At 53.6% G+C, this 24062-nt stretch overlaps 11 protein-coding genes across 11 annotated transcripts; 6 read left to right on the top strand and 5 right to left on the bottom strand.

Annotated features, from left to right (window-relative positions):
* Nucleotides 1-439: 439 nt before the first annotated feature.
* On the top strand, nucleotides 440-3406 carry niaD (nitrate reductase NiaD; the record flags this gene model as incomplete). Its single annotated transcript, XM_056687887.1, has 7 exons — nucleotides 440-698; nucleotides 758-857; nucleotides 938-1196; nucleotides 1256-1491; nucleotides 1553-1776; nucleotides 1834-2457; nucleotides 2517-3406. 7 exons carry the CDS (start codon nucleotides 440-442, stop codon nucleotides 3404-3406), a joined length of 2592 nt encoding a protein of 863 aa, XP_056543442.1.
* A 435-nt stretch (nucleotides 3407-3841) lies between these two features.
* Nucleotides 3842-6748, bottom strand: N7482_005761 (tubulin gamma complex associated family protein; the record flags this gene model as incomplete). The annotated part of the gene is made up of 2 exons (XM_056687886.1): nucleotides 3842-6573; nucleotides 6628-6748. The coding sequence occupies 2 exons, from the start codon at nucleotides 6746-6748 to the stop codon at nucleotides 3842-3844; spliced, it is 2853 nt and encodes a 950-aa protein (XP_056543441.1).
* A 200-nt stretch (nucleotides 6749-6948) lies between these two features.
* On the top strand, nucleotides 6949-8038 carry N7482_005760 (EAF7 family protein; the record flags this gene model as incomplete). The annotated part of the gene is made up of 4 exons (XM_056687885.1): nucleotides 6949-7147; nucleotides 7219-7364; nucleotides 7428-7620; nucleotides 7683-8038. 4 exons carry the CDS (start codon nucleotides 6949-6951, stop codon nucleotides 8036-8038), a joined length of 894 nt encoding a protein of 297 aa, XP_056543440.1.
* A 312-nt stretch (nucleotides 8039-8350) lies between these two features.
* N7482_005759 (isocitrate dehydrogenase (NAD(+)) IDH2) lies at nucleotides 8351-9939 on the bottom strand (the record flags this gene model as incomplete). The annotated part of the gene is made up of 6 exons (XM_056687884.1): nucleotides 8351-8422; nucleotides 8492-9211; nucleotides 9291-9413; nucleotides 9473-9559; nucleotides 9711-9773; nucleotides 9853-9939. 6 exons carry the CDS (start codon nucleotides 9937-9939, stop codon nucleotides 8351-8353), a joined length of 1152 nt encoding a protein of 383 aa, XP_056543439.1.
* Nucleotides 9940-10384: 445 nt separating this feature from the next.
* Nucleotides 10385-13553, top strand: N7482_005758 (exocyst subunit SEC5; the record flags this gene model as incomplete). Its single annotated transcript, XM_056687883.1, is given in 3 exon segments — nucleotides 10385-12139; nucleotides 12151-12756; nucleotides 12804-13553. The coding sequence occupies 3 exon segments, from the start codon at nucleotides 10385-10387 to the stop codon at nucleotides 13551-13553; spliced, it is 3111 nt and encodes a 1036-aa protein (XP_056543438.1).
* Nucleotides 13554-13690: 137 nt separating this feature from the next.
* Nucleotides 13691-14351, bottom strand: N7482_005757 (uncharacterized protein; the record flags this gene model as incomplete). The annotated part of the gene is made up of 2 exons (XM_056687882.1): nucleotides 13691-14160; nucleotides 14222-14351. 2 exons carry the CDS (start codon nucleotides 14349-14351, stop codon nucleotides 13691-13693), a joined length of 600 nt encoding a protein of 199 aa, XP_056543437.1.
* A 677-nt stretch (nucleotides 14352-15028) lies between these two features.
* On the top strand, nucleotides 15029-17351 carry N7482_005756 (uncharacterized protein; the record flags this gene model as incomplete). The annotated part of the gene is given in 3 exon segments (XM_056687881.1): nucleotides 15029-15289; nucleotides 15382-15978; nucleotides 15993-17351. The coding sequence occupies 3 exon segments, from the start codon at nucleotides 15029-15031 to the stop codon at nucleotides 17349-17351; spliced, it is 2217 nt and encodes a 738-aa protein (XP_056543436.1).
* A 981-nt stretch (nucleotides 17352-18332) lies between these two features.
* On the bottom strand, nucleotides 18333-20160 carry capA (adenylate cyclase-binding protein; the record flags this gene model as incomplete). The annotated part of the gene is made up of 5 exons (XM_056687880.1): nucleotides 18333-19320; nucleotides 19372-19673; nucleotides 19737-19796; nucleotides 19855-19993; nucleotides 20114-20160. 5 exons carry the CDS (start codon nucleotides 20158-20160, stop codon nucleotides 18333-18335), a joined length of 1536 nt encoding a protein of 511 aa, XP_056543435.1.
* A 488-nt stretch (nucleotides 20161-20648) lies between these two features.
* Nucleotides 20649-21854, top strand: N7482_005754 (uncharacterized protein; the record flags this gene model as incomplete). The annotated part of the gene is made up of 1 exon (XM_056687879.1): nucleotides 20649-21854. One exon carries the CDS (start codon nucleotides 20649-20651, stop codon nucleotides 21852-21854), a length of 1206 nt encoding a protein of 401 aa, XP_056543434.1.
* Nucleotides 21855-21993: 139 nt separating this feature from the next.
* N7482_005753 (uncharacterized protein) lies at nucleotides 21994-22383 on the bottom strand (the record flags this gene model as incomplete). Its single annotated transcript, XM_056687878.1, has 3 exons — nucleotides 21994-22051; nucleotides 22120-22302; nucleotides 22361-22383. The coding sequence occupies 3 exons, from the start codon at nucleotides 22381-22383 to the stop codon at nucleotides 21994-21996; spliced, it is 264 nt and encodes an 87-aa protein (XP_056543433.1).
* A 300-nt stretch (nucleotides 22384-22683) lies between these two features.
* On the top strand, nucleotides 22684-23895 carry N7482_005752 (mitochondrial 54S ribosomal protein mL44; the record flags this gene model as incomplete). The annotated part of the gene is made up of 1 exon (XM_056687877.1): nucleotides 22684-23895. The coding sequence occupies one exon, from the start codon at nucleotides 22684-22686 to the stop codon at nucleotides 23893-23895; it is 1212 nt and encodes a 403-aa protein (XP_056543432.1).
* Between the last annotated feature and the right edge of the window lie 167 nt (nucleotides 23896-24062).

The following is a 24062-nucleotide window of genomic DNA, read 5'->3' as shown; positions in this document are numbered from 1 at the left end:
GCACATGACGGGAGAATTAGGGCCACTGGGCGAGGTGCGATCCGATTGATACCAAAGCGGACCGACTTCCGCGGAGATCGCTGCACCCACGGGGATGGAGTAGGTTTGGTGCGATAACCAACCATCCGCCCCGATTGGCTGAGAACTATGTCGAGATAAGGGCTACAAAGACCGGGCCGATATTATGTAGTTACAACTTCTATCGTGACCGGAAACTTTCTTCGCCCGCGGAGATGCAGTAAATAACGTGGCATGGGATTATAGTGCAGACGTTAGCTTCCCGGCCGAGGCTAGACTTGGAATTATACTGTAAGGAAGGTGGGAATTGCCTGTCTTGGTTACCCTTTTTATCAATTCGATATTGTTTGTACAGCCGTTCGATCCCTCACCTCGCAATAGAAAAAAATTTGCAAGTGTCCCATCATTTGCTAAGCTCGTAATGGCGACAACCACTACACAAATTATCGTCGATAACGACGTATTCCCATTCAAAAAAACACAGATCCAAGTGCATGATCTTCCAACACCAGTGGAGGTCGATATTCCACTGCCGCCCCCATCGTTTCGCCCGACTGAGATCCTAGATGTCGATAAAGGCACCCCGGATAACCATGTACCTCGCGATTCCAGACTTATTCGGCTAACGGGCATCCATCCTTTCAATGTCGAACCTCCCCTAACAGCATTATTTAAAGAAGGTATCATAATCCATACTGTCCCCGAGTGTTGGTTCATCTATCTGATCCTCTTGTCCTAGGATTCCTTACATCTCCAGAATTGTTCTATGTCCGAAACCATGGCCCAGTGCCCCAGGTTCGCGATGAGGACATCCCGACTTGGGAACTGAGCATTGAAGGGTGAGGGGCAGTGTTTCCAAACAATATGCTCGACCACATTTATTTCCCGAAATGAGATCTGACCGCGTTTCTGTTTCTAGACTGGTAGAAAACCCGATCGTTTTGAACTTTCGCGACATTCTCCAGAAATATGACCAAATTACCGCCCCAATCACACTCGTTTGTGCTGGCAACCGACGGAAAGAGCAGAATACAGTCCGAAAGTCAAAAGGGTTTTCCTGGGGCCCAGCTGGACTGTCGACGGCCTTGTTTACCGGCCCGATGATGGCCGATATCCTCCGCAGCGCCAAGCCGCTCCGCCGAGCCAAGTATGTGTGCATGGAAGGGGCTGATAAACTGGTATTGTGAAATGACTCGCACTTGGAAGCGACGAACAAACATGCTCACTTAATAAATAGCCGAATGGATATTATGGAACCTCCGTCAAATTGAACTGGGCCATGGACCTGAATAAAGGGATCATGCTAGCACATAAAATGAATGGCGAGTCACTTAGGCCGGATCATGGCCGTCCACTGCGGGCGGTTGTTCCAGGCCAGATCGGAGGTCGCAGTGTCAAGTGGCTCAGGAAGTTGATTGTGACCGAGGTCCCCAGTGACAATTGGTATCATCTCAACGACAATCGGGTACTTCCGTAAGTTGTATTTTTGAGCAGAAAATCGTTGTTTGGGAAGCCAAATCTAACTCTCGGTCAGAACAATGGTCTCCCCGGAACTGTCCGCCCAAGATAAGAAGTGGTGGACTGATGAGCGGTATGCCATTTATGACCTTAATGTGAACTCGGTCGCAGTATATCCCGAGCATGAAGAGACATTGGATTTAGCCACGACTGGCCACACCTATACGGCAAAAGGGTATGCATATGCAGGAGGTGGTCGAAGAATCACAAGAGTTGAAATATCTTTGGATTCGGGCAAATGTAGGAATGTTTAGTCCCAGAGATGAATTTGAGCTGACTCGTGCCCCTGCTGGACAGCTTGGCGTCTTGCCGATCTTGAGTACGCCGAGGACAAATATCGAGAATTTGAAGGCGAGCTATTTGGAGGGAAGGTGGACATGTGGCAGCGAGAGACTTGCTTTTGCTGGTCATTCTGGTCTCTCGGCATACCCGTCTCGGACTTGGAGAAGAGCGATGCGTTTCTTGTCCGGGCGATGGATGAAGCATTGGCCGCCCAGCCGCGGGATATGTACTGGTCGGTCCTGGGTATGATGAATAACCCATGGTTCCGTGTCGCGATCACGAAACATGGAAGTTGTCTGAAGTTTGAACACCCGACACATCCTGCAAGGGCCGGAGGTTGGATGGAAAGAATCAAAAAGGCGGGCGGTGATTTGACAAATGGCAACTGGGGAGAGAGACACCAGGGCGAAGCGCCTGTGGAGCCAGAGCCCACGAAGGAGATCAACATGAAGAAGGAAGGGGTGAATCGTCAGATTGATCTTGAAGAGCTCAAGGCAAATAGCAACAGCGAAAAGCCCTGGTTCGTTGTGAACGGTGAGGTCTATGATGGAACGGGCTTCCTCGAAGGTCATCCTGGAGGCGCAATCAGTATTACATCCTCCGCTGGGCTAGATGTATCGGAGGATTTCCTGGCCATTCGTCAGTACAGTGCAGCCACTTTTCTCGATGATCACGTCAAACGTTAACCCGGATTACAGATAGCGAAACAGCGAAGTTAATGATGCCCGATTACCACATCGGCACCTTAGACCAGACATCGCTGGAAGCGCTCAATAGCAACGCCGCCTCTATATCTGACGAGCTACGCCCAGTATTCCTCCAGTCCCGCGCATGGTCGAAACTCAAACTCACAGAGAAGAAGAATGTATCCTGGGATACAAGGATATTCGTCTTCCAGCTGGAACACGAAAAACAGTCGTTGGGTCTGCCAATTGGCCAGCATTTGATGATCAAAGTCAATGATCCCGGCAGCAAGGAAGCTATAATCAGATCCTACACTCCGATTTCGGACACACACGTCGAAGGGAGGTTGGAGTTGCTGGTCAAGGTGTACTTCCCGACGACAACTATTCCGGGTGGCAAGATGAGCATGGCCCTCGATAGTCTCCCTCTGGGAGCAAGCATTGACTGCAAGGGACCCACCGGTCGATTTGAGTATCTGGGCAACGGGCGTGTGCTCATTAGCGGCAAGGAACGCCATGTTCGCTCTTTCAAGATGATCTGCGGTGGGACGGGTATCACCCCGATTTTCCAGGTCCTGCGTGCTGTGATGCAGGACCCAGAAGATCCAACGACGTGTGTCGTGATTGATGGGAACAGATTAGAGGAAGATATTCTGTGTCGATCAGAGCTTGATGCCTATGGTGCAGCAGACACTCAAAGGTGTACTGTCGTGCATACCCTCACCAAGGGGTCCAAAAGTTGGCAAGGCCGCCGGGGACGGATCTCGGAGGAGTTGATCAAAGAATTCGCGGCTCCCGAGGACAGCAGCATGGTCATTCTCTGTGGACCCGCGGCAATGGAAGAGTCGGCACAGAAGATTCTTCTTGCTCAGGGTTGGGCAGAATCTGACCTCCATTGTTTCTAATGCAAACCGGACATACTAGCTCGGGTTAGCCCACGATTTGACTAGAAGCTGCATATGTGCTATAAGAAAAGGATGATTCTTTTGAAGAGCCCAAGGAGGTTCAATCCTTTCCAATGGATGATAGTGCGTCTGTGATAATAAAACCAGTCTTGAGCCCTATTGGGACTGTGAATGGAATCAGGCTGAGTAGAATGCATATTACCATTGAAGAAGGGACATGAGTTTATGAGGAATATGGGCAAATATGCTGGAGATGCTGGAAGGCGGAGAAAGGGGGTCAACAATAATATACAAGCTTCTTCTGGAATATTTTGATGGTAGTGGGGGTTGTCATTAAGCATCACACATTATTACGGATCTTTGAGCGAGCGACAGAGACACCCATGCTCTCTAGCCAAAGTGGGACTGCGAAGAGATTCTGAAGCCTCTCGCGGTTCAATAGTAGTCCCGCACATCGAGCCTTATCCGAAGATGTTCAAAGAAACTAGTGGTGTCAGTACGCGAGCTGAAGAAAGACTCCGACTTTCCCATGGACTTCGAAGACGCCTTGCCCGTGTCCAAACTGCGGAGATACCCAACAAAAGCAGCCATCTGTTTCCGGAAAGTTGCGTACAAGTGCAGCACGGTCCCTTCGCTTTCATGGCGTAGTCCACTCAGCCCATCTGCCCTAGATAATGGGCTAAAAGCAAGTATGGTGCTTAGAATCGAGTCCAGCAGCTTGGCTGCCTGCGCGTGCCGTTTGCTGAGAAAGAAGGCAAACAGCATTTGGTCGAGGATGTCTTCATGGTAGTCGCGGAGGCGTGAGACAGAATGAGCGGCTTCAATTGTCCCATTGATGTCGCCACGGTCAAGACAGCGTTCAATATTGGAGAGCGCCTTCTGGAACTGATCCCAGATAGATCCAATCCCAACGTGGAAGCAGTAGTCACTCATGGCGAGTACAAAATGTTGAGCATCAATGCGGAACTTTTGGAACACATTGCGTATGTCTCCCGATAAAGAGCGCCGGTTTGTCGAATCACGAACGAGACCTTTGACCACTGACACCATGCGCAATAGGCGGAGCAAGTGTTTGAACAGACGATCATATTTCTTCAAAGACTTTGGCGTTATGATGGTTTCAAGCGCCTCGGGAGGTTTATATTGGAGACGAAGGAAGTCCAGTGCCTCGATTGCATTAGGATCTCTGCATCGCTCAATCTCCTCGGCTGTCAACTCGCGAATCGCAAAGCTAAGTCCACCGGGGAGTTCGTTATCCCGCTTATTCTGTGTCTTTTCTGATGCCTCGGGATCCTCTTCATTGAAATAACAGTCGCCAAGAAGCCCGATGAGGACCAGTCGCAATTCTGAACTTGCGGGAGGCCAGGCGTCGCGGCTTCCTAAACGCAACCCAGTGTGGACACCACTCCGTACCACGCCTCTCTTGCGCTCTCCGCTCTCCATCTCGGGGTCGAAAAGTGAATGTGTGAGACGAGAGGCAAATAGGCCATCCCCAAGCAACTGAAATCGCCACTGAAGGTTCAGGTGATGCCGGAGATGGTGCTCTCTGAATAGGTGATGTAGACAGGAGAAGTCAATCAGCTGTGCCTGGGACGAAATGGCTGGGGCAAGGGAGAGGTAGAGGGCAGATGTTAGCTCCGGGCCAAAGCGGCTGGTGGTATCGACGAAATCCGGGTCCAGGTCTCTGGCCTTCTGAAGAAGCTGGTTGACCTTATCATTTGCGAGAGCTTTTCGATCTAATACAGATCCCGAGACGGTCTCAGAGTCGATATCAAATAGTTCAAACGTTTTCTCCAGGTTTTCGCCTGACGGTTCATCATCTCGGGTAGAATCTGTTCCTGTTGTCTGCACCAGAGACTGTTTTCTGTTGTACCTAAGGATCTCGTTGCGGAGATGTGACTCATACTCATTCGCTCGTCTTTGAACTCGCTCGATATCATTCCAGGTGGTCGCACAGTGCAAGTGAAGATCCCCAGCACGAGCAAGCACATCATGTCGCGCAATGGGATGGTATGGGTGCGATCTTTTCAGGAGACGCAGGCTTCGTCCACTCTCAAAGATGGACCGTGCCTGGTCTTTGGGTATGAAAGACGGCATGTTGCCACCGAGATAGCGATACTCGGTTCTTTCAAACCCCGTTTTGAACTTCGTAGGGTCAGCATAATGCTCCAACTGCACAAACGTCCTGCCACTAGCCACCAGCTCACTGAGGACACCTTCCTCGGGTCGTAGCCCAATCCAGCGTTCGATGAACTCAAACCAAGGGGTTGTCACTCGCACGACGATTTCCTGCACGAGATTTTCCATCCACCCAAACTTATGGGTAAAGAATGCCCCCCGCTCCATTACAACTGATATGACTTGAGAATCCGATTTGGCTTTGTCCGCTGCATCGACAATACTGGCCAGGGCGCCAATTATTTCCCCGCATCGCTGAAACAGCGTCATGACTTGCAGAACTGAGACGATGTTCCGGGAGTAAATAAGAATTTGCTGTTCAAGGTTGTAGATGATGACAGCAACAGTGCCACGCAACGTAAACAAAGACGACTGGTCCTTGGTCTTGGTCGGCGCGTTTCTTGCGAAGGCCCGTACTCGCTGCATGTTTGTGCCGCATTGAAGCACACTTGCAATGACCGAGTCCAGCACGGCTAGACTCACACCAGAAACACGAATGTCGGTTATGTATCTCTCAAAAGTCATCGTCTGCTCGTTGTAGCGGAAAAAAGAGGAGCTCCATCCGAGTCCAAGGCGAAGCAGCGACCGAATAAAGACATCATCTCGGACTAAGCGACCCGCGATATCCTTTCCTTTGACATTTGCTTGGCGCGACAGGGCAGCATCAAATCCTTTCGCGCCTGATTCAGTAAAGTATGCCGAGACTGGTTCACGAGACGCGCGGTTCTGGTACTTCTCCCACGTCTTCAGCGGAGCAATATAATCAGGTTCCTCCCGGAGTGAATCCAGATTCCAAATACCATTTTCATCTGAAAGATCTTGAAGAGGCTCTGAAGGCGCATCGGATTGGGTATCGATCGAAGGGGCGATGACTGAATTCGTCGAAGACTCCGGAGGTTCGAGATTATTCAGAGTGAGATTGAGATTCCATATCGGGTCTGTTTTGCTGAGTGCCTCAAAGGGTGCTTGAAAGCATGATTCTGGAATCGCTAGACACAGAAACATCAGTATCTAGCTGCACGCTGTCCGGGCGGGTCGCGTACCCGGCAAGTCCACGTTCCACGGCAGATCCTCCAGTGGCTGTAGAGCCTCAATGCTGAACTTGGATAACCTCCATAGCCCCTCGCTGGAAAAGGGATCGGGCTCATGTTCCGCCGAATCCATCCTCAGCCATAGCCAGGAAGAAACGCTGTGTTGTGTTTGTGGTGAACGGAAGGCACTTCGGTCCCGCGATGTGGCTATCGTGCACGGGCCATCAGATAACAGAGACCCGCGAGACTTCACTGGAGCTCGATTTCTTTCAGCCTTCGCGTCGCGCGCCCGCCAATTGGTTCTGTCTCTTTTTACAGCCCTTATCTGTCGCGATGCCTCCTCGGAAAAAGGCCAAGCGTGCACACTCCATCACTCCCCTGGAGGACACGACGGCGCAATCCAGCGCGAACACCCCCGGATCGAGCGACAGCACCGGGAAGCCCGAGCCCGAATATGACTTGATTGGCGATCCCTGGACAGATGATCAGGAGACAGCCTTGCTGAAGGCAATAATTAAATGGAAGCCCGTTGGTAAGGCCCGCGTTTGTGCAGTTGAGTTGCGCTGCAGAGCGTTGGAAGCTTATGGACCTCGTTTCATCCAGGTGTCCACAAGCATTTCCGCATGCTTGCAATTGCAGACTACTTGAAGAGCCAAGGATATGCACCCTCGTCGGCAGAACACATGCGCATTCCCGGGATATGGAAGAAGTTGGCCACCTTATACAACCTGGAAGCTTTGGATGAGCGGGTTGGCAACCCTCAAACCTCGTCTTGGTTGGCCATGTCTCGCTAATGGCTATTACTTATACAGGAGAACGCGGTGTTTACAGACGTGAATGAAGATGACGATGAGCCGAGCGAGATGTACTGGTCCTTTGAGCTCCCCTACGACGAGTATGGCGATCTTATGTTCGAGAGACGGCTAGCAACGGAAGGATCCTTGTCGCCTGTGACCAGTCGCCACGCTGAGTCTCGACGAGGAAGCACGGTAGCAGACACAGATGGTATGTTACAATTCTCTCCCATCTGGGCCAAGTCCAACAACTGACCCGAGCGCTTGCTGTAGAACCGCGCTCCTCCCCCGCTCCGTCGCGAGGCCGAAAGTTCAACCGCAGCACTCGCCAAGTCGCACGGGAAACACGATCGTCAAGACTCCAAGTCGATATTGGTTCGGGTAGCCAGGGAAAGGCATCCGACGAGGACGTTGATTCGGGAGAGGAGTCCGATGCGCCTGAAGAGGGTGAAGACGAGGAGGGTGAAGAGGCCAGCGATGGCGGCAAGGACAGTGAGGCGGAGGAAGAAGAAGAGAGTGACAAAGGAGGAGCGCGAAGTACGAGGGCACAAGCATCGCGGTCCAAGAAAAAGGACACCAAAAGGGCGTCAACGAGCACAGCAACCCGCCGCACCGGTCGCCGACGTTGACGCTTGGATGTGGTGTTTGACATGAGTCTTTCGCAGCTTGATACCTACGGATCTTCGGACAGGCGTTTTGGTAGCAATTTGGAATTATGTATGATAATGGAAACCCATGTACTTTTATAACTACTTCAATGAATGGGGTACCCATCAAAGAGAAACTCGCCATATCTTTTAGTCATGCAAAGCAGGTCAGCGCAACCAGGTGGTCAGAGGTATATTTCGATCGCTATAGGAAGTCTAAGGTCGTTCGAGAGTACACAAGAAATAGATCAAAAGGGGGGGTCATAGTACAGGAAATCGGAGTAGCGACTTAGATTACAGGCGCTTCATGATGGCCTCAGCGTACTCGTGGGTCTTGGCCTTGCCACCAAGGTCACCGGTGAGGGCCTAAAAGCGGAACAGTCAGCTTTTGTTTCTCTAGACAATATCAGAGAAAGTAGGGGGAAGAGAACTCACCTTGCCCTCAGCCAGAGTGTCAAAGGTGGCCTTCTGGATGCGAGCAGCGTGGTCGTAGAGACCCATGTGCTGCAGCATCATGATGGAAGACAGGAGCAGAGCAGTGGGGTTGGCAAGACCCTGGCCGGCGATATCGGGGGCCGAGCCGTGGACAGCCTCGAAGATGGAGCACTCGTCACCAATGTTACCGGAGGGGGTCAGACCAAGACCACCAATCAAACCGGCGCACATGTCGGAAAGAATGTCACCGTACAGGTTAGGCATGACAAGGACCTTGTCGTTGTAGGGTGTGGGGTCGGTGACGATCTTCAGGCATGAGTTGTCCAGCAGCTCAGCGTCAAACTCAACATCAGGGAAGTCCTTGGAGATGTCGCGGGCGGTGTTCAGGAACAGACCGTCGGACATCTTCATGATAGTGGCCTTGTGCACGACGCGGACCTTCTTCTTGTTGATGGACTCGGCGTACTGGAAAGCGAAGCGCAGGACGCGCTCGGAGGCCTCCTTGGTGATGAGCTTGATGCTCTGGACAACACCGTCCACCACGACGTGCTCGATACCAGAGTATTCACCCTCGGTGTTCTCACGGATCAGGACAGTGTCGACTCCGTCGTAGGGGGTCTTGTAGCCGGCGATGGAGCGGCAAGGGCGGACGTTGGCGAACAGGTTGAAAGTACGGCGCAGAGTCAGGTTCAGGGAAACGTGACCCTTACCAACGGGGGTCTGAGATAGAGGGGAAAAAAGTTCAGTATCCTGAATTGCGCAGATTGGAATCTCTAGATGCGTGAGGTATGGAACGTACGGCCAGGGGACCCTTGAGCGCAACGTAGTTCTTCTGGACGCTCTTGATAGCCTCGTCGGGAATGGTGGTCTTGCCATCCTTCAGGATGGGGGTAACGTCGACGGGCTCCCACTTGATGGGGGCCTGCGATAGCATTTAGAATCTGATTCTCTTGCCGAGTCAATGTAGCAACAGGGATTTACCTTAGCGGCCTCGAAGATGTCCTTGACCGACTGAGAGATCTCAGGACCAATACCGTCACCCTCGATCAGAGTAACAGTGTACTTGCCCTATTAACACAGTAAATCCATCAGTATTGTCGTGATTGCAAGTTGCGTTTCGAGGTGGAGAATTTGTCCGTCGTGATTTTCTGCGCGGTCGGCGCCAGCACCATGGAAAAAAAAAAAAAAAGAAAAAGAATTCGCTGGGGACGGCACGTACATCAGAGCCCTTCTGTCCCTTGAACTTGGCGACAACATCATCGGAAGAAGTAGCGTAACCGCGCTAGAATTCGACGAGAGGTCAGTCAATTGAGGGTCCTCGATAAGTTGGCGACTGGGGGCGTGCAGGTGGTGGATTGTACCTGCGACACAGGGGTGACGAAGCGGGGGGCCACGCGGGCCGACCGCAGGCACTGGCGAGCGGCAGATAAGTTTCTGGCGGCGAGCATCGTGAGCGGATCCCGACAATTGAATGTGAGGGAAGGGTGTGATGGTGGGGAAGAGGAGGAGAGAAGGGGAAAGGGACGAAAGAATCGAGTTTCTCGGCGCCCGCCCGACCCGACCGGGACGCAGACCGCATTGGTGGTTTGATGACCCCCGGCTACCCGAGTCCACTCTGATGCTGGCCATTGGTCTTCGGCGACACCACCTACTTCGGGGTTCTGGATCTGCCACTGAAGCTTCATGCTACGCACTACGCTCTGCGCACCTGCAGCTGCCATTGAATACCATCGTCACTTTCGCAACACCAGCGCCTGCTGATTCTACCGGCTGCAGTCTCCTGCAGGAGGCTTTGATCGGTTGCCTTACCTCCCCCAAAACGTTGACCCCGAAGCAACCCCCCATATCAATTCGTGTGGTCTCCACCCCAGACCAGCACACCATCTGGCCGTCATGTCCGACCTCGATGTTGCCAGCCACTACAACTTGCCCTCAGAGTTCCCGGACGAATGGCCGGTTGCGTTAGACGAGGCTGACCAGTCAGACGAGGAACCTGTTCAACAGGCCAAGTCTCGCCCCCGCAAATCGCGGTACTTCGCGCTCGAACGCACCCCAAGCGACTGGCGGAGTAACTTCGGGTCTCGCAGGGGAAGAGACGGTAAAGACAACTCGCAGAATGATGAGCCGGATCCGCTAGGAGGGGGTGACAGCATTCTGCGCACCCTGAAGAGCCGAGGGATACGCCTAGAGGATGAGGGGGGTAAACGATCACGGTTCCTGCTGTCATCGACATCCTTCTCGCCCGCCTTGTTCCTGTCCCAAGCCCACCATGACGCCTCGATCGAATCGCTCGTGGACGGACTGAACCACCTATCGCACTCCATTGACGAGAAGTCAGCGTCACTGAAAGTACTGGTGGAGGCAAACTTCGAGCGGTTCGTCCGAGCGAAAGCGACAATCGATAGCGTATATACGGAAATGAGAGATCAAGGAGCGTCAAAGGAGCAAATCCTGACCCCTCGTCGGTCAGGACACTTCCGAAGCTATTCAGGCCAGCACCGGGGCGTGTCCCCTGCGCCAGCGGCGACTGGCGGACCCAAGAAGAACGCGCTAACCAAGGAGAGTGAATATGGTATGAAGGGTATTCGAGGCCCTTTGGTGGAGGCCTCAGTGAAGGCCGAGGAGGTCTGGGGCCCTGCGCTGGGAGGACGTGACAGGGAGCAGATGCTCAAATCCGTTGTAGATACAATGGAAAAACACCGTGAAGTATATGAGATCGGAAGCCACCTATCCAAGGCTATGCAACAGCGTGATTACGATTCTGTCTTTGAACAGTATACCAAGGCCAGGACATTGACGGTCCGGGCGAAGAATATTGTGGAGCAGGCCTCTAGCGCCAAACGACAATTGTCAGATCATGAAATCCATACGATATTGGCCATGGGACGGATGTGGAACGATGTTGATCAGCAAATCCAAAACTTTAAGCGGGATCTTTGGAGACGACTCAGCGATGCATCCACAACTTCCACTACGAGTACTGCATCGGGGCCCGTGGAGGAGCATATGGAGCTGATCGGGGCGTTGTTGGAATTGGGCGTCGAAAAGAACCCTATCTGGACATGGCTCCTCAGCCGCTACGAGTTCCTGAAGACCAAGATCACATCGTTCTGTGATCGGTGCAAGGTGGAAATTGAGATCTTGCGGCGAAGGCTCGCCGGAGGAGAGAACCCGGCGCCTCAGGTGACCGCGTCCTACCTCCGGCTAGCTCCTCGCGATGGTTCGGCAGAGGTACCTGGAAGACTCGACACAGATCAAGTCATTGAACTCTGGGACTGTGTCCAAGCATTTCTTACCCGGCTCCTTTCATCACAGAGTGGCCTGCTGGGCGAGGTGCTGGACTTCTGGGAGGTCGCACAGTCTTTTATTGATGGCAGTCGCCAGAGGCTTCTTCCGGTTGGGTTCGAGGGTGAGAGCCGCAAGCACCACCGACTCACTCCGGCCAATGTGGAGGAGCTTGAGAGAGGCGTTGTGGAGCTGGTGAACCTCATCCGAGAAAACGTTCTTTCTCTCTTTAACGAGCCTCCGACGGAAGATATCTCTCTTCTCTCCTCACCCATTCCGCCCAGCCCAACGAGCCCAGCCTCGAGAGGGGTCACCCCGACAGAATCCCGGTTCAAACTGGACCCCAAGAACCTGCCCATTGCGGTTCCCAAAAGGGGGAGCACTGGGAGGGCTTTGCATTCTGGCCGCCCTTTTCCAACTCCCTCAGTGGTGTGCACTATCTTAGCAAGTTCCTCGTCATCCTAGGTACAGCTGCCAGTGAGATGGCGGCACTGAGCCCCGTTGGCAGTGCTGGACATACGTACGATCAGTTGAAGTCCCTTGTTGGCATTGCACGCGAGCGTTCTGCTCGTGTCGCATGCTCTGCGTGGAGCAAGGATGCGGAGATTTGCAAGATGCTGGAGGATTGGACTCGCGACTCGGAAAAGCGAGATTTGACGAAGATGCCCGGTTTGTTCGTGGCTTTTGAGAGCGCTATCCTCGGCGGCATGCAGAAAATTCTGTATATCTCCGAGGCCATGGCGAAATCGGGCTCGGTCGATGTCGTTACCCAACCGCCTGCCAAATTGCTCCAGATGGTTCGGACACAATTTGTGTCGAGTGTTTACAAGGCGCTTAGCGGACTGGTGGAGAATGCGGAACGCCTCACGCTCTCGGAGGAGGAAAACGAATGGGTCATTTCCAGGCCGGTCATGGCAAGCCAGGTGGTTGACGCGGCTCTTTCTGTTCTTGCTGCGGACTCCGTGGATTCCCGCAACAGGGTAAGTGTCCAACCTCGGATGACTGCATGTTCCATGACTGACCATAGCAGAATGTACGGATCCTCCTCACTCTGTCGAATCTCAAGGCGCTGCAAGCCGAATATGTGCCGCAGTTGATTGCCAATTTCGAGACTTCATTTTCGGTCAAGTTGACGGAAGAGGGCAAGACCGTTCGGGATGTTCTCAAGCAAATCGAAGATCGACTGTTCCAGTCATACACTAAGCCAACTATTGCGACCTTGAATGAAACCATCACCGCGGGCATTACGTCTCCAGGCTGGGAGCCTTCAACTGAACGCCCAGACCAGGTCCGCCCTTATGTCTATAGCACCATGCTAACGTTGGTGCTGGTGCACACCGAGATCTCGACCACTATCCCGTCCACCGTATCACCGAACTCCAGTCGCTCTTCGTCAAATGCCCCGTCCTCACTGCTGGCCACCATCCTGACGCATCTGCTGGTGGAAGTGTCCTCGTCCTTACTTGCCGCCTTCCGCTCTCGACCTACCTTCTCACTGGCTGCTTTAATGCAAGCCACCCTGGACACCGAGTTCATCGCACAGACCTTGTCCCAGTACTCCAGTGAGGAGGCATCCAACATCCAGAGTCAGATTTACGTGGAATTGGATCGTCGGACCACCAATGAGGCTCGCACCAAACTCCAGGCCGAATTGGGAGAAATGCGCGTCGTACTCAAACGCCTGCGAGACCGGACCAAAGGCGAGTTCGCCTGCTTCAAGAAGCCTCGAAGCGGTGGTGGATCCAAATCCTCCCCTCTACATAACATAGCCATATAGTTGACTTATATAGCGAACCCCATATAATGAAGCGTTCATAAAGTTTTGCTCGTGAATCGAACATGGTATAGTAACAATCGGGTATCACAATTTGTTGCCGTAGCCCTCTCCTTCCACGCCAGAAGTCTTCTCATATTTCATTTCTGGCCGACCATACGCTGCACCCGACTCAGCAGCACGTTGCTCTCCCTCCCCAACCGCCTCTTCCCATTCTGATCCGGCCGCTTGGCCCGTGTCATCGCCTCGCGATCCTTTTGCTTTGCCTCGATTTCCCTTTGACGTGCCTCCGCGGCCTGTTTGCGCTTCTCCGCAAAATCAATTTCCTTAAGGTACGCTGACGGCTTCGGTTTCCGCTCCTTTCTCCTGCCGTCGTTCTCGCGGGGACGGCGCTCTTGTCGCGGTGCCAGCTCGGGCGCCGGCTCGTTCAACATCGCTACTCGGTCGGGGTGAAGTTCCAAAGATGCCGATTGTGGCTCGCCTCCAGCTTCCTCTTCGGCGGTGGTGAACATCGATTTAGGCGTGCCAGCGGCGAGTTCTTGGGCTTTAATCTTGGCGTAGGCCTTCTTCACCTTGGCCTTTTGGATCAAGTCGGACTTGATTTTTTGAGCTTCAGGTAAACCAAATTAGTCACCGGCGGTCCGGAATCAGATGCCAAAAGGAGAACTCACTCTTGCGCCGATATGTGCCATCAGGCAGGTTTGCTGGGCCGACACTGAAACCCTTGCGCTTCTTAACGGCATGCTCTGTCCGAGCTTCTGCCGGAGCATTTTCGGCATCGCGAGTGCGTTTAGGAGGCATGATGATCCCAGGCAAGTCTCGGGTTCTGGGCGACTGCTGTGTTTGGTGGCGTGCGGTTGGTGTAGCGGCGCGGTTGGAGAAGAAAAAAAAAGCGGCGATTGGCGTCCGAGTCCCGAACAATGGACGGCCAGGAGCCCCACGTAAAGGCTATAAGAGCAGCACTTGGATTTATGGCTCGAGACCAAGAGATATCTTAGATTCAATAAAGTATGTGTATATGCTATACTAGATTCTGGCTCGCAATAATAAAATTCTCACTCAAAAATCAGACGAGCTAGCTGGGATGAAACAAAGGGCGAAACCGCATCTGCTGCCGGCAATGAATCATCTGAACGACCGGAGACCCACGAGATGACATGATCGGCTGTGCAACGCTCCTTAGACCTCCCTCGTCTTCCCGGCCTCTTTCTCCAACACTCCCTTTTCCTTCTTCCACTTCAGATATCGACTCTACACCTTAATGCAGCATTATATATCACATTCTTCCTTCCCAATAGCACTGAACCCCGAGCGGGACCACTGACGGCATACCCGCTTCATCCTCGCACACCGCATCCCAACCAACCACCCCACCGCAGCACTGCGGGCCTGATTTCGATAGCACTCGCCACGTCAGTGGCCTCCTGCGATGTCCGACTCATCGTTTCAGCCCTCATAGCCTGCTTAGCCTTGCCACGATGCCCCTTTTCCATGATCCTGATCGCCGGGGCCAGCACCACTGGTCTGGTGACCATAACCAGTCCGAGCAGCCTGTCCCAGGCTCCTCTCGGGATCAGTCTGGAGAAGACGCCTACCGCGGACGCCACATCGAGGAGCCGCCCGGGATAGCTCGGGAGTCGTCTCCTACGGAGCTCTTTCCGGCCAAATTCTGGACCAACGACCGGCAGGAGCTCATACAGCGAATCAAAGAATCATCGCCCTGGAGGCTGCAATATAAGGTATGTCGGGCTGCCGTTGGGCCGAGAGAGCGCTTTTATTCTTTACTAGGAAGGCGTCTTGATCTTAGCTCTTCTTTAAGTTAACGTGCCAGAAGCCGCAGGACATCGGCTCCAGTGAGGCCTATATGCATCATAGTCCCTTCCCGCCTCTCAACTCGCAGGCCGACGAGCGGGATGTAGAGCAGGTCTCAGAGGATCACAACGGCATGCAAAAAACTGAGGAGCTGGGCTCGCCGGCCGATATCCAACGTCCTCGATCCGCACTACACTCTGGCGACTTCAGAGAAGGCTCTCCGCATCACGGGCAACAATCACGCCAAACCCGCTTTGAAGAGCAAAGCCCAATTTCGCCATTTCCTCGCGGTACCTCCCCCACGACCCCATGGTTTGGAGCGTCCGCTTTTGAACCCGCTCCAAGACAATTCAATCTTTTTGCCGACCACCGTGGGCCAGAGCTAGCACTAGGAACGCGATCCAGAGCACCGTCGCTTGGATCGTTCTCATCCAGTTACGTTCTCAAGGCCCCAACCAGCCCTCTTGTTCATCAAGCCAACAACACCGATCTGGACTTCTCGCCTCGTGTTGAGTCATCGAACCTACCTGGCCCTCTGGAAAGGGCTAACCGACGACGAACACTTCCTCCGGAGACCTTCCGGCATCTGCAATCTTCGCCTCCTGCCCTGCGAGCGGTCAATATTCGCAGCCCATATTCCCAGGGGGAAATGATGGATTGTTCCAGCCTCATCATTCGCCTCATCGATTATTGACCTCGGCGTATAGCCTACAACTTGCCTCAGCAGGAAAAACCCCTGCTTTCCGAGCAAGGCGGCCGTCTCTTGCCTCGGAGGTTTCTTCCAAGCCCCATGCGCCGATGGTCGGATCGTACGAGGAATCAATTTTGCGTGGGCGGATGTCTATGAACCCTTCTAAACCGCTGGATTTTACCGCTCAAATTGGCGTTCTAGGAAAAGGCAACTGCAAAGGACATCTCAAATGCCCCCCGCACGTGACTGTGCCATTCCCGGCTGTTTTCTACAGCTATCCGACTTCGGGAAATGGCCGTTCAATCTCTGACGATAGCCCCAGTCCTTATGTAGGGCAGATCGATTTGGAGAATTCGCTGTCCAAGGATGAGTCGAGCACGACCCGGCGTCGTAAACGACATTTCAGCCCGTCCAAGACTCAGGAAGGAAACGGTACGGACGAAATGGGTGCACCTCGCACCTCGAACTCGGAGACGCGACGCCGCCGGGAGAAGAAGAACCGCAGAGCGGAATCGCCTAAATGTCCCCCGGGTGGGAGCTACCGAATCCCCCAGCAAGGGCAACTACAGATTATCATCAAGAACCCTCACAAGACCGCAGTCAAGCTGTTCCTTGTCCCTTACGACCTCAGTGATATGGAACCTGGCACGAAAACTTTCATCCGGCAAAGAAGCTACTCGGCCGGCCCGATAATTGACATGCCACTGAGCGTGCGAAAGAACTATGGGACTGATCGCCCGGAAGCGTCGTTGAATGCCACAGAAAATCCACAGGATAAACCGATCCTGCGGTATCTCGTTCATCTCAACATATGCTGCCCAGTGCGAGGGCGCTTTTACCTGCACTCGAGCATTCGCGTTGTATTTGCAAACCGAGTCCCGGATGGCAAGGAGAAGCTGCGCAACGAAATTCAACTGCCAGAACCTCGATACAGCCCCTACAAACCTATTCGCGATAACACCCTTTCCACCTCTACCAGTGCTCGACTCGCGATCGAGAAAGCTGCTCGCAGGCGGAGCGTAGGGCAGCGCACAATTCCTGGCCTAGGTCCCTATGTCTCCTCGCCGAGCGATGTTCCCCTACATTGGGATGCAGCAGAATCAATGGGGTTCACGGGACCTTCAGCAAACTCCCACCACGCCAAAACAATGTACAACAAACTCAATAAAGGCGATGTTGGTTATGGAGGCTACCCTTATCCCTCCGGCCAGGTCGGCTCCGAAAACGGTGAGAGCTTGCTTGCCAAGAGGCTTCGCGGCCTGGATGTTCATAAGCAAGAGACCTTCGACAATAATTGAGCCGACCATGGAACAAAACCTCAACCTCAACTGTTGCATAGGTCCTGATCACGCATCGTCTATCTCTCGATGTGCCACCTGCACCGTGAACGCCCTCTACCCTCTACCCGCCCTAGACTATCGGGATAATTACCATACTCTTATTACCTCTTTTAACTTTGACTCTACTCTCAAATGTCCATGAAGAATGAGCACAGCGAACTACAGCCGCCCCCGGTCCGCGGCCATTCTGACATAACTAACCCATAATCGTACAGGAGCCACTAGCTCCGAGAAATACTCCATCTGCAGGTGCAGGTTCATCTCATCTCATTTCCACTGCGATCTGGTTATCATATGTTTGCGTTCCGTTTCTCTTTCGGTCTCATCATACGACGGAAGGCCAGGCCCATGGGGGTTCCCCGAATATATACCCCTGTTCTATCTCCATTTCGTTATTTCTCATTATCAAAGGACTCCCTCATCTGGTACTTTCCTTGCACAGCCTCCACGGCACAAACAAACCGTCGCATGTCTCGTGATTCTGCCCGGTATGTTGGGAATAGAAACCTTTGAAATCTCCTTCCCGCTTGAGTCTTTTCTTCATTGCTTCTCTCTCCCTGGTAATTGCGTGTCTACTGCGGCGTTAGGTTACGGACACGATCGTTCCAATATCACAAGTCTCGAAATTGAGGTCAATGTGTAATTTTAGTGATTATTGGTGCCTATACGTAGGTAGGTAGATTTGGAGGTAAAGAACAGTAGACCTGTATTCTTGCAATATATCTACAGAGGGCGCTAGGTACAGCAATCAAGGATTAAAACGATTCAAACGAAAAGCAGGGTGCTACCAGAACTGGGGCTAGATAGTCGGGAGTGGCACAAAGCGGGACCTACCAATGGCGATCCGGCTGCGTCTCAAAGCCTATAAGCCCCAGAGTGGATCCAAAAAGGGTAATAAGGGTGTCAGCACAATCCCGCATCCCCCATCTTGACACGGGTTTAACCAGCGTGCTCAACGATCTCATTAACCAGCACACCGTTCTTGATGTAGCTCTTGATCTGCTCAGGAATAGGACACTCTTTGGTGTCTTCATCGGTGTCCTCCTTGGGCGGGAGCATGATGTTGACGGCGCTGCACTTGCTGGTGAAGACCTCAGTGGCAAGACTCTGCTGGCCAAGGTAGACGGTGGCACCATCGACCTGGTCGAGGAGAACAGTCGGGACGGTGCCGTCGATCTGAAGAGCAAACTTGGGCGACTTGATGACATCCAAACTGCTGACCAGCGAGTCTACAATGATCGAAAGACCGGTGCAGTTGTCGATGGCGATGGCATTAGCCTTGCTGGAGACCTTGACGATGCACTTGTTGCAGCGGGTGATGAGAATGGACTGGTTCTGCTGCGCGGGGATCTCGATGATCTCGTCCGAGCCGTCGAAGTTCTCGATCAGCCACTTGTTTCCCTCCAGGTCCTTGCGCGGCGGCTTGCGGGAGCGCATGCTTTCGGGCTTGGGCTTCTTGCTTGGGGCGGGAGACTTGCCCCGAGCAGAGCTAGAGCCCTCTGACACTGTCGAGCCAGCACGCAAGCTGGGGTTCTTGTGAGTCATTTCCGACCTGTCGACCTTGCGCAGACCAGATGTGATCTGTTCGCCTTGGTTGAGTTGGTCAAACACTGCAGCCATATCGGGGCCGGAAGCAGCTGGTGCAGGGGCTGGAGGGATACCTGGAGGAGGGGGAGGAGGGGGAGCACCGCCTCCAGGGACATTGAGAGAGGGAACAGGAGGAGGGGGAGGGGGAGGGGGAGGGGGAGAAGGGACCGCGCCGCCAGCTGACGCAGGGCCACTCTTGATCTGCTTAAAGGCATCCAGCGCATTGACACCAGACTCGTTGTTCCAGGTCAGGCCCTTGGGGTAGTGCTTCTTGAGATAGGCCGAGAGAGCCTTAAAGTTCTGGTAGTACGCTTGAATATACTCAACGTGTGTCCGATCCCTGCCGACATATCAATCACTGGTCCATGGAACTACCTCTCAGATCACTTACTTGTCCTTGTACTCCTTGAGCACCTTGTTGCCGTAGTACTCAATACCACCAATCATCTCAGAAACGAATTCCGCGGGCTTGCTCTCGAAGAACCAGCCAAGCGCAACAATGCCCTCCGCAACTGCGCTCAGGTGGCTGAACAGCGGTGATGCGCGGTTCGACTCCTTAATATTGTTGATGCTATCCGACGCCTTGTGCAATTCTGTCATGAGCTCTGGGGGAGGCACATCTGGCTTCTTGGCCTTTGTTGATACATAGAGGAAGGTACGCTCGGCCTGGAAGGCTTGCAGAACTGCTTTAGACTATTGGGGGGTCTTCGTTAGCAACGGTGACTTTTGAGACCACTGCCAGCCTGTACATCTCACCTGCTCTGCAACAAGACCACCAATCTTCTCACCCAGGTTCACGAAGTTTTGGACATCCCCCTTGATCAATGCATCGAAGTCTTGGATCTGCGGGGGGAACTTGCGGCGTAGCAGGAACTGCTGGGGGAGGAGGAGCGGGCTTAGGGGGTTCGGGGCTGGACGGCGCAGTCGCAGAATGGCTATCCATGCTCTTCGAGGAGTTGTGGTCATCCAAGGACATTGCCATGTCCTCCAAGCGTGAGGTCGCCGCCTCGAGCCTATTTGACAAGTTCATAGTTAGCAAAATCGGCCTAGGGCATCCTTGCCACGGCCAGACGAGATTGAAACATATCCAAACGAGTAAGGACCGTGCATCTGCTAACAAGAAGGATACATACCGCTTGATGAGGGTGGTGAAATTATGCATATGGCCGCCGCTCGCCATGTTAGGCAACACGTTGCTTGAAGAAGCCGGAAGGGGGCGAAATGACGTGGGAGAGAAGGATGAAAACGGTAGATTATGAAGAGAGAACCGAACAAGACAGCTGTTCCGGCAATTGCAGTTCTTCGCAATGCACAGGATGCCAAACGGTGGGAGTGTCAAAGTGTCAAATGTGGACGGGGCCTGGCTGAAGCTCCTGAAGTCGCAGCTCCGGGCCCGCAACATTACGTTACGCGGGTGGGTACGCCGTAAAATGACGTCGGCGGGTATCTTTGGTATTTCCAGTACATGGGTTGGTCCACTTTCAACCGTCCCGAACGACTTGATAGTCGAGCTTTGTTTCTTCGTCTTTGGCCATTCAGCCTTGCTTTGCTGTATAACATGGCTGGGACTGTCTCAGATGTGGCCCAACCGGGTGAGGTTGAATTCTGCACCTTGGGAATGTTCATCCTTGGTATGCTTCTATCTTGTCCTGAAGCCCCGCGGCTCGGATGCTCACAGTGCATTATCGCGCAGATGATATCGATTTCGGTGATTCCAGACCAGGCGTCAAGAACATTTTGGGAGGCGCGGCTTCATTTGCTGTAGTCGGTGCCCGTCTGGTCGCGGGATCTGCGCACGCACAGTCTGTTAGCTGGATTGTCGATGTTGGCTCTGACTTTCCACCCGAAACACTGGCGGCGATCCAGTCCTGGGGCACCGACTGTGTCATCAGAGAGGATCATAGTAGACTTACAACGAGGGCATGGAATGGATATCATCCAAATGAGAAGCGAGGTGGGCTGAAACCCCCATTTTCAGAGCAGCAGAAAACAAGATTAACCAGGGCCATAGACTTCAAATATCTAACGCCGAAGTTGAGGCTGGAACCCGACATGCTATCAGACACACAGGTCTGGTCACGAACATTCCATATGGTCTGCTCCCCGTCTCGCTGCATATCCATCGTGAACGACATCCTGCAGCGACGGGAGGACCTGCATAAGGCAGGGCAAGCACCTTCCACTGACCATTCTTCGACTCGGCCCATCTTCGTCTGGGAGCCAGTGCCAGACCTTTGCACGCCAGAAGAACAAGAGAAGTTCTTTGCAGCTAATAGGGTTGTTGATATGGTGAGCCCCAACCATCTGGAGCTGGGTATGATGTTTGACCAAGCTGGATGGGCCGAGGAGAGCAAGGAAGGCCAGCAGCTAGTTCGAAGAATTCTTGACTCCGGAATTGGCCCTAACGGTAATGGGTGTCTTGTCATTAGAGCTGGCAAGGAAGGAAGCTACGCTTTCTCAAGGGCCCAGAAGTTGTGGCTGCCCGCCTACCACCAGCCAGGTACTTCGGGTGCTACGGCTGTTCTCGACCCAACAGGTGCGGGCAATTCATTTCTTGGGGCACTAGCCCAGGGGATGGTGACCGCGGGTCGTGAGCCGTTCAACGTCATCGAATCTACCCTATCGCCCTCTCAGAGCTGGCAAAGGTTCCTGGACGGCTCAGGGGATCGCCGCACTCTTCCCATGGCCCTCATCTGTGCTACAGTCGCTGCCGGGTTCGTGGTAGAGCAGATCGGTGTTCCACAGGTCTCTATGGCGGGAAATGGAAAGGAAATGTGGAATCAATCTGAATTCACGGAACGGGTCCGCCTGTACACGCAGCGATTATTGAGAGCATTGGAAGAGTCTCCACAGAGACACCTGTTGACCAATTGAGCAAATGGTCCATTCTGGAACGCCATTCTATTGTCGTACAGCCACGGGGAATGATGAAATGATAGTATAGACACAATAAGAGATGTTTCCTCAAGCTGTAATCCCTCCTCTTGCTACCATCGAAGGTTCGGTCATGTTTTTATGAGGGGTTCTGGGCAGCTTGCTGCTTCTCGTGCTCGCGGATCTGTCGGCTCCAGCTAATAAGGGGGGAGGAAGGGTCAGTATGGCGAAGTCCTCTTAGAAACATGGGTTACGGCAGACTCACTACCGGCTGGGGAAGAAGCGGCCGGGCTCGGGCATCTTGTCGCGGTACTCTCGGTCCGCACTGATGCTGAAGGCCACAGCAGCGACACCGATAACGAAGGCGCCCATGATCGCAGTGTTGGCCCTCCAGTTGCCGGGCTGTGCGTACCAACCACCGGCGGGGGACCAGACTTCCTTGGGGTACCTGCGCAGCAAAATCTGTAAGTATCCCAGCGTCAATTGCCGTCAAATCCAAAACGTACGGGATCTTTCCACCTCCACCCATTGTGAATGAGATGTAATTAGAGGAGTTGTTAGGTAGAGAAAGGAGTGTCGGGCTGAACAGTTCTCGCAAGCGGGCTGAAGCCGAAAGGGCCGTCAATCGAGGGTCGAGTGCCAAGCCACAAGTGCTTAATCGGGACTAGCCTCAGCTCACACGACCAGCGATCCCGTGACTGGCGACAATTTCTCTTTTCTCTCCCCGTGAATTTGGCCGCACGCCTTCCGAGTCACGCCCCATTGACGCAGCGCGGATTGTTGTTTCCTTGGTTTCTTTTTCGCTTCAAGTCCACCCCCAGTCGCTCAGATGAAGAGGGTGCAGCTCCAACGATGGAGCAGTACAGTCCTTTCGCCGCGCGCTCGGACTGTTAGCCGGCTGCATCAACATCTCTATGGTGCCGGATCGCGGTGCCAATCGACCGCATCTCCCCTACAGGTCGATTCCAATGCTCAAAGTAACCTTGGAGACGCGAGCTTCGAAGACGTTGAGTTGATGAAGCATGTCAGGAGTGCTCACAAGCGCAAGGGCAATCTCAAATATCCCTCTCCTCCGGTCGATGCCGCGATCAATTCCGCCAAACTCGCTGCTCTCCACGCTCGACTCTACCTTCCCTCCCGATTACCTCCCCAGACACTCGCACGGGCATTAGTCGATGCCTCCGCCGATCCGAATGCTGATTTCAACAACGAATCGCTGGCCACACTTGGTCATGACCTCCTCACCTACTACACCACCGAGCACCTCCTTTGCACCTACCCCCGCCTGCCCTTGACCGTCATCTTCGCCGCAATGTACGCCTACGCCGGTCCCAAAACACTCGCTGCGATGGCCAGAGAATGGGGTGTGGAACATGCTTCATTGCCCGGTGGAGAAGTTGACCCCGGCCTGCTGCAATTCCGCAGGGTTGAGCCCGGCACCGACATAGATGCCACTCCCAACGCACGGACACCACGGCCGTATGCCGCCCAGAAAGCGTGGAGGATGACAGTCACTTCGAAAATCTTCTACGATGACGAGTTTGGTGACGCATTTAAGGGACCGGCAACCTCGGGTGAGGGTGTCACCGCTGAGCTCGCCAGTGCCACCTTCGTTCGCGCCGTTATGGGTGCCATCTACCTCCACGCCGGTCGTCCGGCAGCCAAGCGCTTCTTCGAGCAGCACTTCCTCTCCCGACACCTGAACATCTCCGAGCTGTTCAACTTCTCCCAGCCCGCCCGCGACTTGGCTAGGCTTTGTGCCCGCGAGAACTTCGAGCCCCCCGTTGCCAGAATTATTAGCGAGACCGGGCGGAAGAGCAGACACCCTGTCTTCGTGGTTGGCATCTTCTCTGGTCAGGACAAGCTGGGCGAGGGCGCTGGCGCCAGCCTGATTGAGGCCCGGGAGCGCGCTGCTCTTTCTGCATTGAAGGGATGGTATCTCTACAGCCCGCTCAACGTGCGCGTGCCCAGCTCCATGGAAGAGGAGGGTGCCGCGTCGTGGAAGCCCGTCTATGTCGACCTGGGTGAGGTCATCGTCTAATGCGTGCTGTGGATTTCCGCGCTCATCATGCGCGGTACCATATTCCTCTAACTGTTTTTTATTACCGATTTCTCTTGTCCGATTTTCGTGGTGCTGTTGGTTTCGCATGGGAAGCAGGCCCGGGAAAAGAGTCATTTTGTCCTGTCTTTGCATGATTGGATACTGTA

This window comes from Penicillium canariense, assembly GCF_028826845.1.
Source record: "Penicillium canariense strain IBT 26290 chromosome Unknown utg000003l_segment0_segment0, whole genome shotgun sequence".
Lineage (NCBI taxonomy): Eukaryota > Fungi > Ascomycota > Eurotiomycetes > Eurotiales > Aspergillaceae > Penicillium > Penicillium canariense.
This window is presented reverse-complemented; position numbering and strand designations above follow the sequence as displayed.